This window comes from Haematobia irritans, chromosome 2 (genome assembly GCF_050003625.1).
Source record: "Haematobia irritans isolate KBUSLIRL chromosome 2, ASM5000362v1, whole genome shotgun sequence".
Taxonomy (NCBI): Eukaryota; Metazoa; Arthropoda; class Insecta; order Diptera; family Muscidae; genus Haematobia; species Haematobia irritans.
In genome coordinates this window covers 102221386-102233549 of record NC_134398.1, presented here as the reverse complement: position 1 = coordinate 102233549, position 12164 = coordinate 102221386, and the positions used below count along the sequence as shown (strand labels likewise).

Sequence of the window (12164 nt, the reverse complement as noted above, 5' to 3'; positions counted from 1 at the left end):
TAGTATGCCCTAAACCAATGCAATAATTCAAATATAGCAAACAACAAAAAGAAATAACATTCACTATATTCGAAAAAAAATTCAAACTGAAGAATAAAATTCAATTTTATATCAAAATTAACACATTCCTAACTATATGCAGAGATCGGTATCGCGAAAAAAATAAATCACACAAAAAAAGGCTGGAAAAGAAATATATCCAGTTCGGATATCATATATGTAGGTAAATAGAATATGAGTGTAATACATAGCATGCATAATATATATATAAATAAATCAAAACTTAGCTATTGTAATTGTACCGGATACGTTTACGAGTTTTTTAAACTTCAGAATAGAATTTGAATTGAATCAAACAAATGGTTGAAAAAAATAAAAAAACGTTACGGTGACAGGATTCGAACCTGGGTCCCAAAAAAAAATTGATCTTTTGAACAATTACTTTTAAACGATTACCAGCATCCCACAGCGAAATAGGTTGCGTTATTGCATTAAATTTATGTGAAATATGTTTTCATATTGTTTGATAAATTAAATAAAATTACGAGAGGTAAAACAAAAAAAAAAATAATTAAAAATAACAACACGACTGCGCTGTGTTTCGAACCTGGGGTTCAAAAGATAATCACTCGTTTCGTCTTCCTCTTAAGCCTGTGCGCTATTTCATAGCCACTGAGAGGATTAATTAATTAATGATAAAATTACGTTTATGCAATCGTTGTTTTGTTTTCAAATTTCAAACGCGGAAAAATAACTCAAAGCCCGATTTGACGGAGTTGGAATTCGCTGCCAACCCTCTAGGTTTACAACAACAACAATAGTAATAACAAATGTTAACATGCAATCAAAATCAAATTTTAGAAATGTCGGTAATTTATATATTTTAACAAATGAATGTATTGAAATTGTATCTATTATTTTGCAATAATAATTATTCAAACACTTTTATATAAAAGAGAATAATAATAATAATAATAATAATAATAATAAAAAAAAAGTTCTTCAAAAAAAAAAAACAAATGAATAAAAAAAAATTCCTTTGTCGGGATTTGAACTGCGGTCGTCAGTCATGCGAGTTTCAACAACACCCACCGGGCTATGACATGACTTACGATCGTTTGCTCAAATGTTCAATTGAACTGGAGGAGGATTTTGATTGTGTTTGCATGTTAAGTAAATTCACCTACACTGTAATCATCAACACTGTTAGCAGTTTTCCCCTTTTGGTGACTTTTAATATAATAATAATTTTGTTGTATTTAATCAAAACCAGTGTTTCGATGATTGGCAATGTTAAGTAAATATAAAAGGAAAAGGAAATCACTTACTTTGACACGGTTCCAACGATGAAGGATCCTTCAAGGTGTTTCCGGATATTGTTGATTTTCATGGTTTTTAATAATTTTAAAATAGGTTTGAATGTTCTTGTTGTTGTAACACACTATGTCTTAATGTCTTTTATAAATGTTCATATTTTCGATTTTGTTTAATTATCGCGCACTATTACACTCATACATGTACTTATTTAAATTAAATTAAACGATTTTAAAACGCGATTTCTGCATATTGACAATGATCACTTAACACTATAATGACTTCTTCGTGAATTTAAAAAAATCTAAAGTTTAATAAAACTTGTATACAGGACACTATTTACTGCCAATTTACGCCTGCAAAAATGCGGTCTTCCACCAACATAAGGTGTTCCAAAGTCGTATAGCAAACGATGAGATGGAATTGAATGTGGTTGCGGGTTTATCGATGAGGGTTGCCCGTACCCATGTAGAGTAAAAATTATTCGGATATGCCCAAAGGTCCCTACAGCGCAATGGGATACCTTTTCTTCATCATACATGCAAAAAAAATTAGGGTTTTCAGGTTTCTGTGCTCCTGGTGCAACCAAAATGAAAATCCACAAAACTCGTAAAAATTCACGTGGAGAAAAAGGACTTTCTTCGACAGAAAAGGATGAATATTTTCCGCAGTGACCAGACAAAATTCAAAGCCAAAAATCCAGAAAAATATTTCCTCAAAAATTTGGGCACAGAAATACAGGGAAAATTCAGGCAAATCCTTCGCTTTATCTCGTCCTAGTGATTAAAAATAATTCACTTAAAAAAAGAGAAACTGCAACAATTTTCCTCTAATAAATCCATACTTACAATATGAAATATAAAAAGGATATTCACAGGAAAAAAAAATAATTGTACCACTGCGCTGCCCAAAGTTGTCCGTGACAAGATAAAACTGACGACTGCTCTTAATTTTGTCCTATATATAGAGTACGAATCGATGGAAAGTCTGGAATTTCCAAAAAAAATTGGAAATTCGCAGCTATTTCGAAAATGTCGTATGAAAATATAAAAACAAAATACAAGTTCAACCACTCGGAAAATAACAAGTATTCTAGCATACCTATTGTTTTACACCATTTCTATAACCAAAACAAGCATTGCCAACTGAAGCGACCGCAGCAATATTAGCCAAGCAAGCCTTCAGGCTTAAGTTGGGTCAGTGGGTAGAACCTCCGAGTACGACGCTGAACGTCTGGGTTCAATTCCTACTCTAAATCATTTTGTTTTATTTAATTTTATTCTATTGTATTTTATTTTATTCTATTTTATTGTATTATACTTCATTTTATTATGTTTTATCTTATTGTACTTTATTTCATTTCATCTCATTTTATTCTGCTTTTATTTTATTTTATTTTATTCTACTTTATATCAGTTTATTTTTGTCTCAAAAGACTAGTGCCTTAAATGATGTTGCAAAAAACCAAAAAAAAGAACTATGTGATGCCTGGCTACAAGCGACCCTACAGGTTGATGGGACAACAGATGGGCTACCTTTGTAAAACAAGAGAGTTTGGATTAGATGACCGTCATGATTTCTCTAGTATGAGAAATTATGACTCCACAATTAAAACCGCCGAGACAAGAGAATGAGAAAAATACAAGGGTTTTAGAATTTGGAGATGTAGAATTTATTAGAGATTGTGCTCACCGTTCAAGATTTGGGAAAAGATTGATCGATTATAAGTTTCTAAGCTTACCACGAAACTTAAGCGCTTTTACATACAATAATCATGGTTATAAAAAATAATTCGCAATAGACATCCTGATTAATTAGTAATAGTGATGAGCGCATTGATTTTAAGTTTATATTGATATTTCGGTATGATTCACAATAATTCAGTGTGTTAAATTCAAATGTATCTATAGCTACGATTTATGATTCACAATAATTCAGTGTGTTAAATTCAAATGTATCTATAGCTACAATTTATGAATAAGTCTAAACATAAGTTTAGACATGCTCCCCCCACGATTTACTTAGGGGAAGTACACAGTACGGTCGCTAATGCACGTATAGCTTCGGAAATAATTTTTTGATTAGATGTTTGCTGACTGGATGTATCGGAAGTGCCGGTTTTAGTGTTGTTGGTACCTTTGGTTTGACTTGGTTGTTCCTTGGTGGTGCTGTTGGATGTTTTCCGTTTGCGTTCAGTGTAATTTGGATGTAATAATGTATTATGTGGTCTTCCACACTTCTTGCACAAGTTCTCAGATCGGCAGTCACGAAAGCGGTGGCTTCTTGCCAGGCAATTAACACAATAGACCTCACGTAGGACCCATATATTACGTTGCTTGGGGGTCATTTGTAAAAACCTTGGGCAAACCTTAAGCGCGTAAAATTTATTGCAGAGTTTGCATTTGTAAACATTTGGTGATCGCTGTTGATGAGATCTGAAATGTATGATATGAGGTTAATGAATGAAAATGTATGTTAGTGATGAATAGTTTGATATAGTGTGTAAGGAATTATTGGATCTGAGTATCTTCAGTGGTATTACAGAAGGGTAAATAGCACAGCTTTGCTATAGGTCGAGTTATGATTCCTGTTGCTGTACGTATATCGGCAACTCGTACATTCGAATCAGATCCGACCTAATAGCCACTCATGGGGTGGAAGCAAGTCATCCATTACAACTACTAAGTCGTCCCCTTTTAAGTTTGATATGGAATATTTCCATTTGTAGCACTTGTGCATTGTCCTTAAATATTCCTCTTTCCATCTCAGGGAAAACTGATGATGGAGAGATTTTAATTTGGTCCATCTGTTAATTATTGATAATTTCGGAGCTATAGGTTCCGGGAAAGCTAATATGGGAGATCCTCTCAAAAAGTGGCCTGGGGTTAAGGCCGTGAGATCTGCTGGATCTTCTGTCATAGCCGAAATAGGCCGAGAGTTCAAAACTCCTTCTATTCGGGCCAAAATAGTTGAAAATTCCTCAAATGTAAATCTATGAGCACCAGAAATTTTCTTTAAATGGGTTTTAAAACTTTTAACGGCAGCTTCCCATGGACCGCCCATATGAGGCGCATGGGGAGGAATACATTTCCACTCAAAGCCATGAACCGAATACTTCTGTGAAATATCAGAGGACGATATTTGTAGAAACTGTGTAAAATCAGGAAGGAGAGTTCTACTAGCTCCAACAAAGTTGCGACCATTGTCCGAGAATATTCTACATGGGAGCCCTCGCCTCCCGACGAAACGGACAAACGCAGCCTCAAATGCTGCTGACGACAAATCACTACATGCTTCTAAATGGACTGCCTTCGTACTGAAGCACACAAATACACAGGCATATTCTTTCGTAATGGGAGCCTTTCTGAGAGTGGAGCTTTTCAATTCAAAGGGGCCCGCAAAATCAATACCTGAGACTTGGAATGGTGGTGAGAAAGTACACCTCTCGGGTGGAAAAGGAGCCATTATTTGTGAACTGGCCCTATGTTTGTATATAACACAAATCTTACATTTGTGTATGACACCCTTTACGCGAGCTTTTAGGCGGGAAATGTAGAACTCCGTTTGCACAAATCTACACATTAAATTGCATTCTCCATGGGCCAGGAAGACATGTAAATGGGATAAATAAAGTCGACAAAAATGGGAATTTCCAGGTAGTATTATCGGGTATCGTTCTTTGTACGGAAGGGATGAGTTAGATAAGCGACCATTTGCTCTAATGATTTGGTTCGAGTCCAAAAAGGGGTTCAGAGTTAGTAAACTGCTCTTATTAGAGAGAGTACTACGTTTCCTCAAATTTTCGTATTCGGAATTATAATATTGTTGTTGAGCCAGAGATATTAGACGAAACTTGACGAATTGGATCTCATTTTGAGAGAGATTCGTAGTTTGAACCATTTGACTATTTTTCCATTGAGGATGGGAATTGTGGGAAAAATGCTCTCGAATATGAAGAAAATCGAGACATTACATCGATTGATTCAGTGCTAACTTGATGGAATAACTGGGTTTTTCGATAGCCAAGTCGATTCAGGATTAGTGAGCCATGGTGGACCATTCCACCAAAGCGTATTGGGAACGAGATCTCGAGGCTTAGATCCTCTAGTGTCAAGATCGGCGGGGTTGTCATGTGTAGACACGTATCTCCATTTAGCATTGGGAACAAGTTCGTGTATTTGAGACGTGCGATTTGCAACGTATGTCTCCCACGAGTATGGTGGTTTGGACAACCAACCTAAAACAATGGACGCATCTGACCAGAGTGTAATCGAGGCAATGTTATCGTCAAATATTTGCGTCACATATTTCACGAGGTGGGCCAATAAAAATGCTCCATTTAACTCTAAACGAGGTAACGAGACATGTTTTAGAGGCGCCACTTTACTTTTTGCTACGAATAGCTGAGAGAAGACAGTAGGAGTCGATGTCTGACAACGGAGATAGACACAGGCACAATACGCCCCCTTGGAGGCATCACGGAAGCCGTGGATTTGAACTTTATCGTCAGGCATATATTGAATCCAACGTGATATTTCTATAATTTTTATCTGCGTTAAATCATTCAATAAATTATTCCAAATATGCAAGGAATCAGGAGATATGTCATCATCCCAACTTTTAGTCTCAAGCCAAAGTTGTTGCATAAATATTTTAGCCCTAATTACCACAGGAGTTATCCATCCTGCAGGATCGAAGAGTTGAGCCACCTGAGAAAGTATTTGACGCTTTGTGGCCGAGTCATGAGTTTGGGTCGGAAGGGCAGAGTATGTGAATTTGTCGGTTAATGCATTCCACTTTATCCCAAGAGTTTTTGTGGAACTGGTTTCCGAGAAGCGTAATAAATCCAAATCGTACAAATCTTCTGGAGGAAGGTGAACCAGCAATTTGGGATCATTTGCAGTTATTTTCTTTAAAGGAAAACCTGCAGTCTTGAGTACTGAGATAAGTGCTTTCTGAGACTTAATAGTTTCTTCGATTGTAAATCCACCAGACAAGATATCATAGACATAAGTTTCTCGTCTAATAATATCAGAAACTTGAGGGAATTGCTGTTCACAATCAGAAGCGAGTTGTAATAAAGTGCGTATAGCGAGGAAGGGCGCGCAGCTAATGCCAAATGTCACAGTGTTCAGTTGGTAATCCTTAACTGGGCCCTTTGGATCTTTTTGAAACAAAATCCTTTGATACGCTCTGTCATCGGGATGTATCTTGATCTGACGATACATTTTTTGTATGTCTCCACTATACACGTATTTATACTTTCTCCAATTTAGTGTCGTAGAAATTAGATCACTTTGGAGCGTGGGACCAGTATAGAGTACATCATTTAGAGAGACTCCCGAATTGGATTTACGGGATGCGTTAAAAACTATACGCACTTTGGTGGATTTATGCTCAGGGCGTACCACCGCGTGGTGTGGGAGGTAAAATGAGAAATATTTACCTTGGGAAGATATCTCTTGAGAAGAAGACTCCTCCATATGATTTAACGAGATATATTCTTTAAGTACCGCGTTATATTGATCCTGAAGATTGGGATCCTTTGATAAAGCCCTCTCCATTCTAGTATATTGTCCTAGGGAAATAAATCTTGATGAACCAAGATAAAGAGTTTCTGGGAATTCTCCTTTAAACGGGAGCCTCACTACATAGCGGCCATCCGCATCACGAGTAGTTGTTGTGGCGTAAAGATCTTGGCAAAATTTATGTGAATCAGAAATCTCTGGGTGTGATGGGATTTCCTCAATCTCCCAAAACTTCCGAAGGACATCACTGAGAGCATCCGATTCACAAGGGACTACCTTAGTAGTACATGCATGGATTGCTTCAGTCGGCATTGGCCCACTGAGAACCCATCCAAAAATGGTGTTGTAAGCAGATGCGAAACCATAAACATTTTTCTTGATACCGTCAAGATTAACGAAACGCTCAGAGTCGTTGCCAAGTATTAGATCGATATTGGATGATATATTGAAGTCTGGATCCGCTAAGTCGAGGCTTAGGAGAGCAGAATGATCGGAAACTTGAAAAGAGACAGCGGTTAATTTTCTAGTAACCTTTGGGAGTATGATCGCGTTAATAGAAAACCGGACATTGTGTTTCTGGGCATATAAATGTAGCTCGCATTCTTTATCTGCGATTTGAGTTACTCCTCCGATTCCACCAATTTCAAATCGAGATTTACGGTAAGGAATTTGTAATCGATTTCTAATTTTTTCCGATAAAAAGGTTCTTTGAGATCCAGAGTCAATTAAGGCTCTTATCGTAAAGAGCTCACCTCTATGCTCAATTTGAACCAATGCGGTCCTTAACAAAATTGTTTCACTATTTTGTGAAAAATTTGCGTCAACACGCGCGTAGGCCTCCTTTGAAGTAGAAGGAATAGGTTGTTCGGGTAGTCGTTGGGAATCCTGACTAATAAATTTATTAGCGCCAGATGTTCGAGAAGTTTGGGAATCACTGTTCAAGGTTTTGCCATTATCTAAATGCAGCAGAGAATGATGCTGTTTCTTGCATGTGAGGCAAACGCGTTTGCTTTTACATTTAGACTTTGAATGAGCTGCAGAGAGGCAGTTATTGCAGAGTTTCTGCTTAAACACAAAATCGATGCGTTCTTGAACAGAAAAATTTCGGAAATCAGGACAAACCCGGATATTATGATCTGAGTTGCACAACTGGCAAGAATAATTGAGCTTTTCCTGAGATGTGTATGTTTGCACTTTGCTTGGATTTTGTGACGAACATTTTGGGTATATTTCATTGTAAATTTTGGAATTTCGAAAACTGGATATTCGTTCCACAACCTCGAATCGGTTGACCAGAAACTCATCCATTTGGGACCAACTTGGTAGTTCACGATGGGTTTTGAGGGATTGTTCCCATTGAGAAATAGTTTCTTCGGGAAGCTTAGTAGATATTAAGTAGATGAGAATGGGATCCCATGTCTCAACCTTAACGCTGAGAGAACTTAATGTACTGAGACAATCCTTTACAGTTGAGTGTATCCTTTGCAAGGATTCACTATCCTCAGATTTCGCTACGGGAATACTGAACAATATTTTGAGTTGGTTGTCTACTAAAACTCGTTTGTTTTCATACCGAGTTTTCATAGCATTCCAAGCTAAAGCAAAGTTTTCATCACACAAAGCATATCGCTTTACTATAGCGCCCGCAGCTCCTCGAGTTTTATTCCTTAAATGATAGAGCTTTTGTGCGGGTGTGAGCTTCGGGTGATTTACGTACACGGCCGTGAACATGTCACGAAAAGATGGCCATTCTTCGTAACTGCCCTTAAAAATCTCCGTGTCACATGGGGGGACTTTTATACACACCTCGGACGTATTAACATTCTGGGGTTCTGAGATTCTGTAAGGGTTAAGAGTTAGACGCGCTGTCCTGCGAGGTGCAGTATTAATTGATATTCTTAAGATATCTGAAATTTGAGCTCGTGTTTCATAATAAGCCTCAGAGCAGATATTGAAGTTAACTTTTGCATTCTGTTTTAACTCATTAGGAACAACAGATTCAGAACACAGCATCAAGTTTTCATATTCACCTTGAACCTTCCCCCATCTCCCTTCTAAGTCATCCAGTTTGACTTCCAGAAGAGAGTCGGTTTGATCCGCGATATCTGAATTCTCAAAATTTGAACAGAACTCTGTTACTTGATTGCAAATAAAAGCAAATTTTTCATAAATAGGTGGCGACATGACAGTGTTTTCATTTGCCAGAGAACCATCTATATCTTTGGGATATGTCATGTCTAGATACAGGAGAACAGAGAGTATGAATTTCCCTCTTTTAAGAATCACCGTAATGAGTCAGAAGGGCAAATGTACGGTGAATTTCAAATTTACAATACTTTCAAATGAAATCTCAATAGATCGAAAATCGGTAACTTAGGTGTTTCTTTTTCTTCAAATGACAAATATGTCGGTTTTCTTATAACCTTTAATCCAATAGGTATTGTAAAAATCGAAAAGTAGGTATGTGACGTAGAACTACTTACTTATAACTAACAGGCAGAAAATGTCATAACCCGTTTTATTTCCAAATAATTGCAAGGGTTCCCACGAATTTATGGGTTGGATGGTAAGAAAAGATATATTGAACTTAAGACCATGGAAAAAAAATATTTCACAGAGAAAAAATATTTCACAGAAATAGAAAATGTTTGAAACTTAGATATGCCAAGTGAAATTATCTTTACACCTTCGAACTGCTACACATCAGTTGAAATGTCTAGCTATTGGTTAATTGTAAACCGGACGAAAGTTTGAAAGTGTGTAATGAGTCAGAACATAATTGCTACACATCAGTTGGGAATGTATAGATCGTAGATTGATTGTAAACCCGACTTTAGAAATTCGACACAAATGTAACTACAGGTTATTTTGAAACCTGACCGACTGAGACGGTTTTAAATAAATATACGAAAGAGCTTTTCTTTGGTAATCGTAAACCAGCCGAAAGACAGAATTTAATAATGATAACAATAATTTCACTTCAAAATCTCCAGTACAAACGACTCTTATTCCACGAGAATATAACTTGTTAAATTTTCACAGTATCATTTCATAAATTCCGGAAACCATAAATATCGACGATAGAGATCAATTACTCTCTTTTCGATAAATTTAAAAACACAAAAGAATCGAATGGGCATATGATATGTAATAAATAAATATGTATATGAAAATAAAATTATGAATTAGGGTTAGTTTAATCGTTGTTAGTTCAAATTTATTATTATTTCAAATGCTTTGGATAGAATATTCTATTTTTATCTGCATCTATGTACAGCAATTTCATATTCAACTCAGACTTTTGTATGAATGTAATTTTCCACTAAATTATTTCTCTTTCATGAGAAACGATTTTATATTTATTTCAGTTTCGCCATATAAATTTGAATAGACTCTCCAATCGTTCCATGGATATAATAAGTTATTCTTCTGCATATATTTTTTAATAATTTTGTGATTTTGTATTGTCCTCAAAATTCAGGTTACACAACACTGTGTGCAAGATGTGGTAACGAAACACTGTTCGGTATACCAGATTTAGTTTGGTGAGAGAATATTTGAGAGAGATAGTGAGGCAGTATAACAGTTTGAGCTTGTATGTGTGTATTGGAATTGTGTATGTGAGAGTGTTCTTTTTCTCCTATGATTTATATCTTGTCATATGCACAGTGTTTGGGTAAAGCAAATAATATGGGTTAGTTCAAAAACGTTTACCTACTTTGTGTTGTAAAATTTACTAACAAGTTTACCTTAGCTTTGAGATGCAGGTCTAAGATTTTTTTTGTGTATGTGTGTGTTTTGTTTTTAATCGCGCGACCCGAAACTGTGTTATTTAATATATTGTACAGAATTAATATGATTTATTTTTAAACAAATTATTTCACAAATTAAGTTTCACGCTCACATAAACTATATTAACGATGATTTAATAGATTTGTATATATATACATATACTGAATATGTTTGTTGCTTTCGCTTCACTTTGTATCACTTCAGTTTTAATTTTACTCCCTTGCGACATCCATCACCTTTTCTGTTTTAGGCAACTTCTCTTCTTTGTCGATATCACTCTCTTTAACATACGACGAAATGAATGATAAAGATTTGGGCGAATATGAATTTAATTTTAAGCGACCAAAAGAAAATGAAATGAAACTTTGTGATAAGAAATTGCAAAAAAGATAGATCGAAAGGGAAAATGTAAAAGAAACGAAATAAATATAAACCTGTTGCAAATAACGGTATAAACTTTTTGCAAAAGGGAATGCAAATTTTTGTTGGCGAAATAATATATATATATATATATATATATATATATATATATATATATATATATATATATATATAATATATATATATATATATATATATATATATATATATATATATATATATATATATATATATATATATATATATATATATATATATATATATATATATATATATATATATATATATATATATATATATATATATATATATATATATATATATATATATATATATATATATTTTTTTTTTTTTTTTTTTACGGTTCTTTAAATATTTCACTTTTACACGTTTTTTGACGATATATTTTTTAACCATTTTGCCACATGCATGCAAATTCAAAGAAAAAAATTAAGAGAGATGTGCAATTTTAGGTATAAATTAGCTTTCTTGTTGTTTAAATAAATTTTAAGTAGATTAAATTTTCTTCTTTCACAACCAGATTACTTAGGGAAATGAGCAATCTTTAATAGGGAATTATGTAGGAAATATGTCATTGTATGCTGACTTTATTTGAAATAGTTTATATGAAAATAAGCAATTTTTAGGACTAGAAATGATTCCTTTTGTTTTTTCGGTTAAATAATAGTCTTAGGGGTGAACGTGCAATTTCAGATTCGTTTTTTGAATCTCCGGTTCCGTAGAAATTTTAATTTTAGGCTAGAAATATATATATATATATATATATATATATATATATATATATATATATATATATATATATATATATATATATATATATATATATATATATATATATATATATATATATATATATATATATATATATATATATATATATATATATATATATATATATATATATATATATATATATATATATATATATATATATATATATATATATATATATATATATATATATATATATATATATATATATATTATTATATTTTTAGGACTAGAAATGATTCCTTTTGTTTTTTCGGTTAAATAATAGTCTTAGGGGTGAACGTGCAATTTCAGATTCGTTTTTTGAATCTCCGGTTCCGTAGAAATTTTAATTTTAGGCTAGAAATTTGAGAATTT

At 34.1% G+C, this 12164-nt stretch overlaps 2 protein-coding genes across 2 annotated transcripts; both read right to left on the bottom strand.

Annotated features, from left to right (window-relative positions):
• Window positions 1-3331: 3331 nt before the first annotated feature.
• LOC142224890 (uncharacterized) lies at window positions 3332-5214 on the bottom strand. The gene is made up of 2 exons (XM_075294666.1): window positions 3962-5214; window positions 3332-3749 (listed from the first exon to the last, which is right to left on the bottom strand). Exons 1-2 carry the CDS (start codon window positions 5212-5214, stop codon window positions 3332-3334), a joined length of 1671 nt encoding a protein of 556 aa, XP_075150781.1.
• Window positions 5215-5303: 89 nt separating this feature from the next.
• On the bottom strand, window positions 5304-9077 carry LOC142224889 (uncharacterized). Its single transcript, XM_075294665.1, has one exon. It carries the CDS (start codon window positions 9075-9077, stop codon window positions 5304-5306), a length of 3774 nt encoding a protein of 1257 aa, XP_075150780.1.
• Window positions 9078-12164: the final 3087 nt, after the last annotated feature.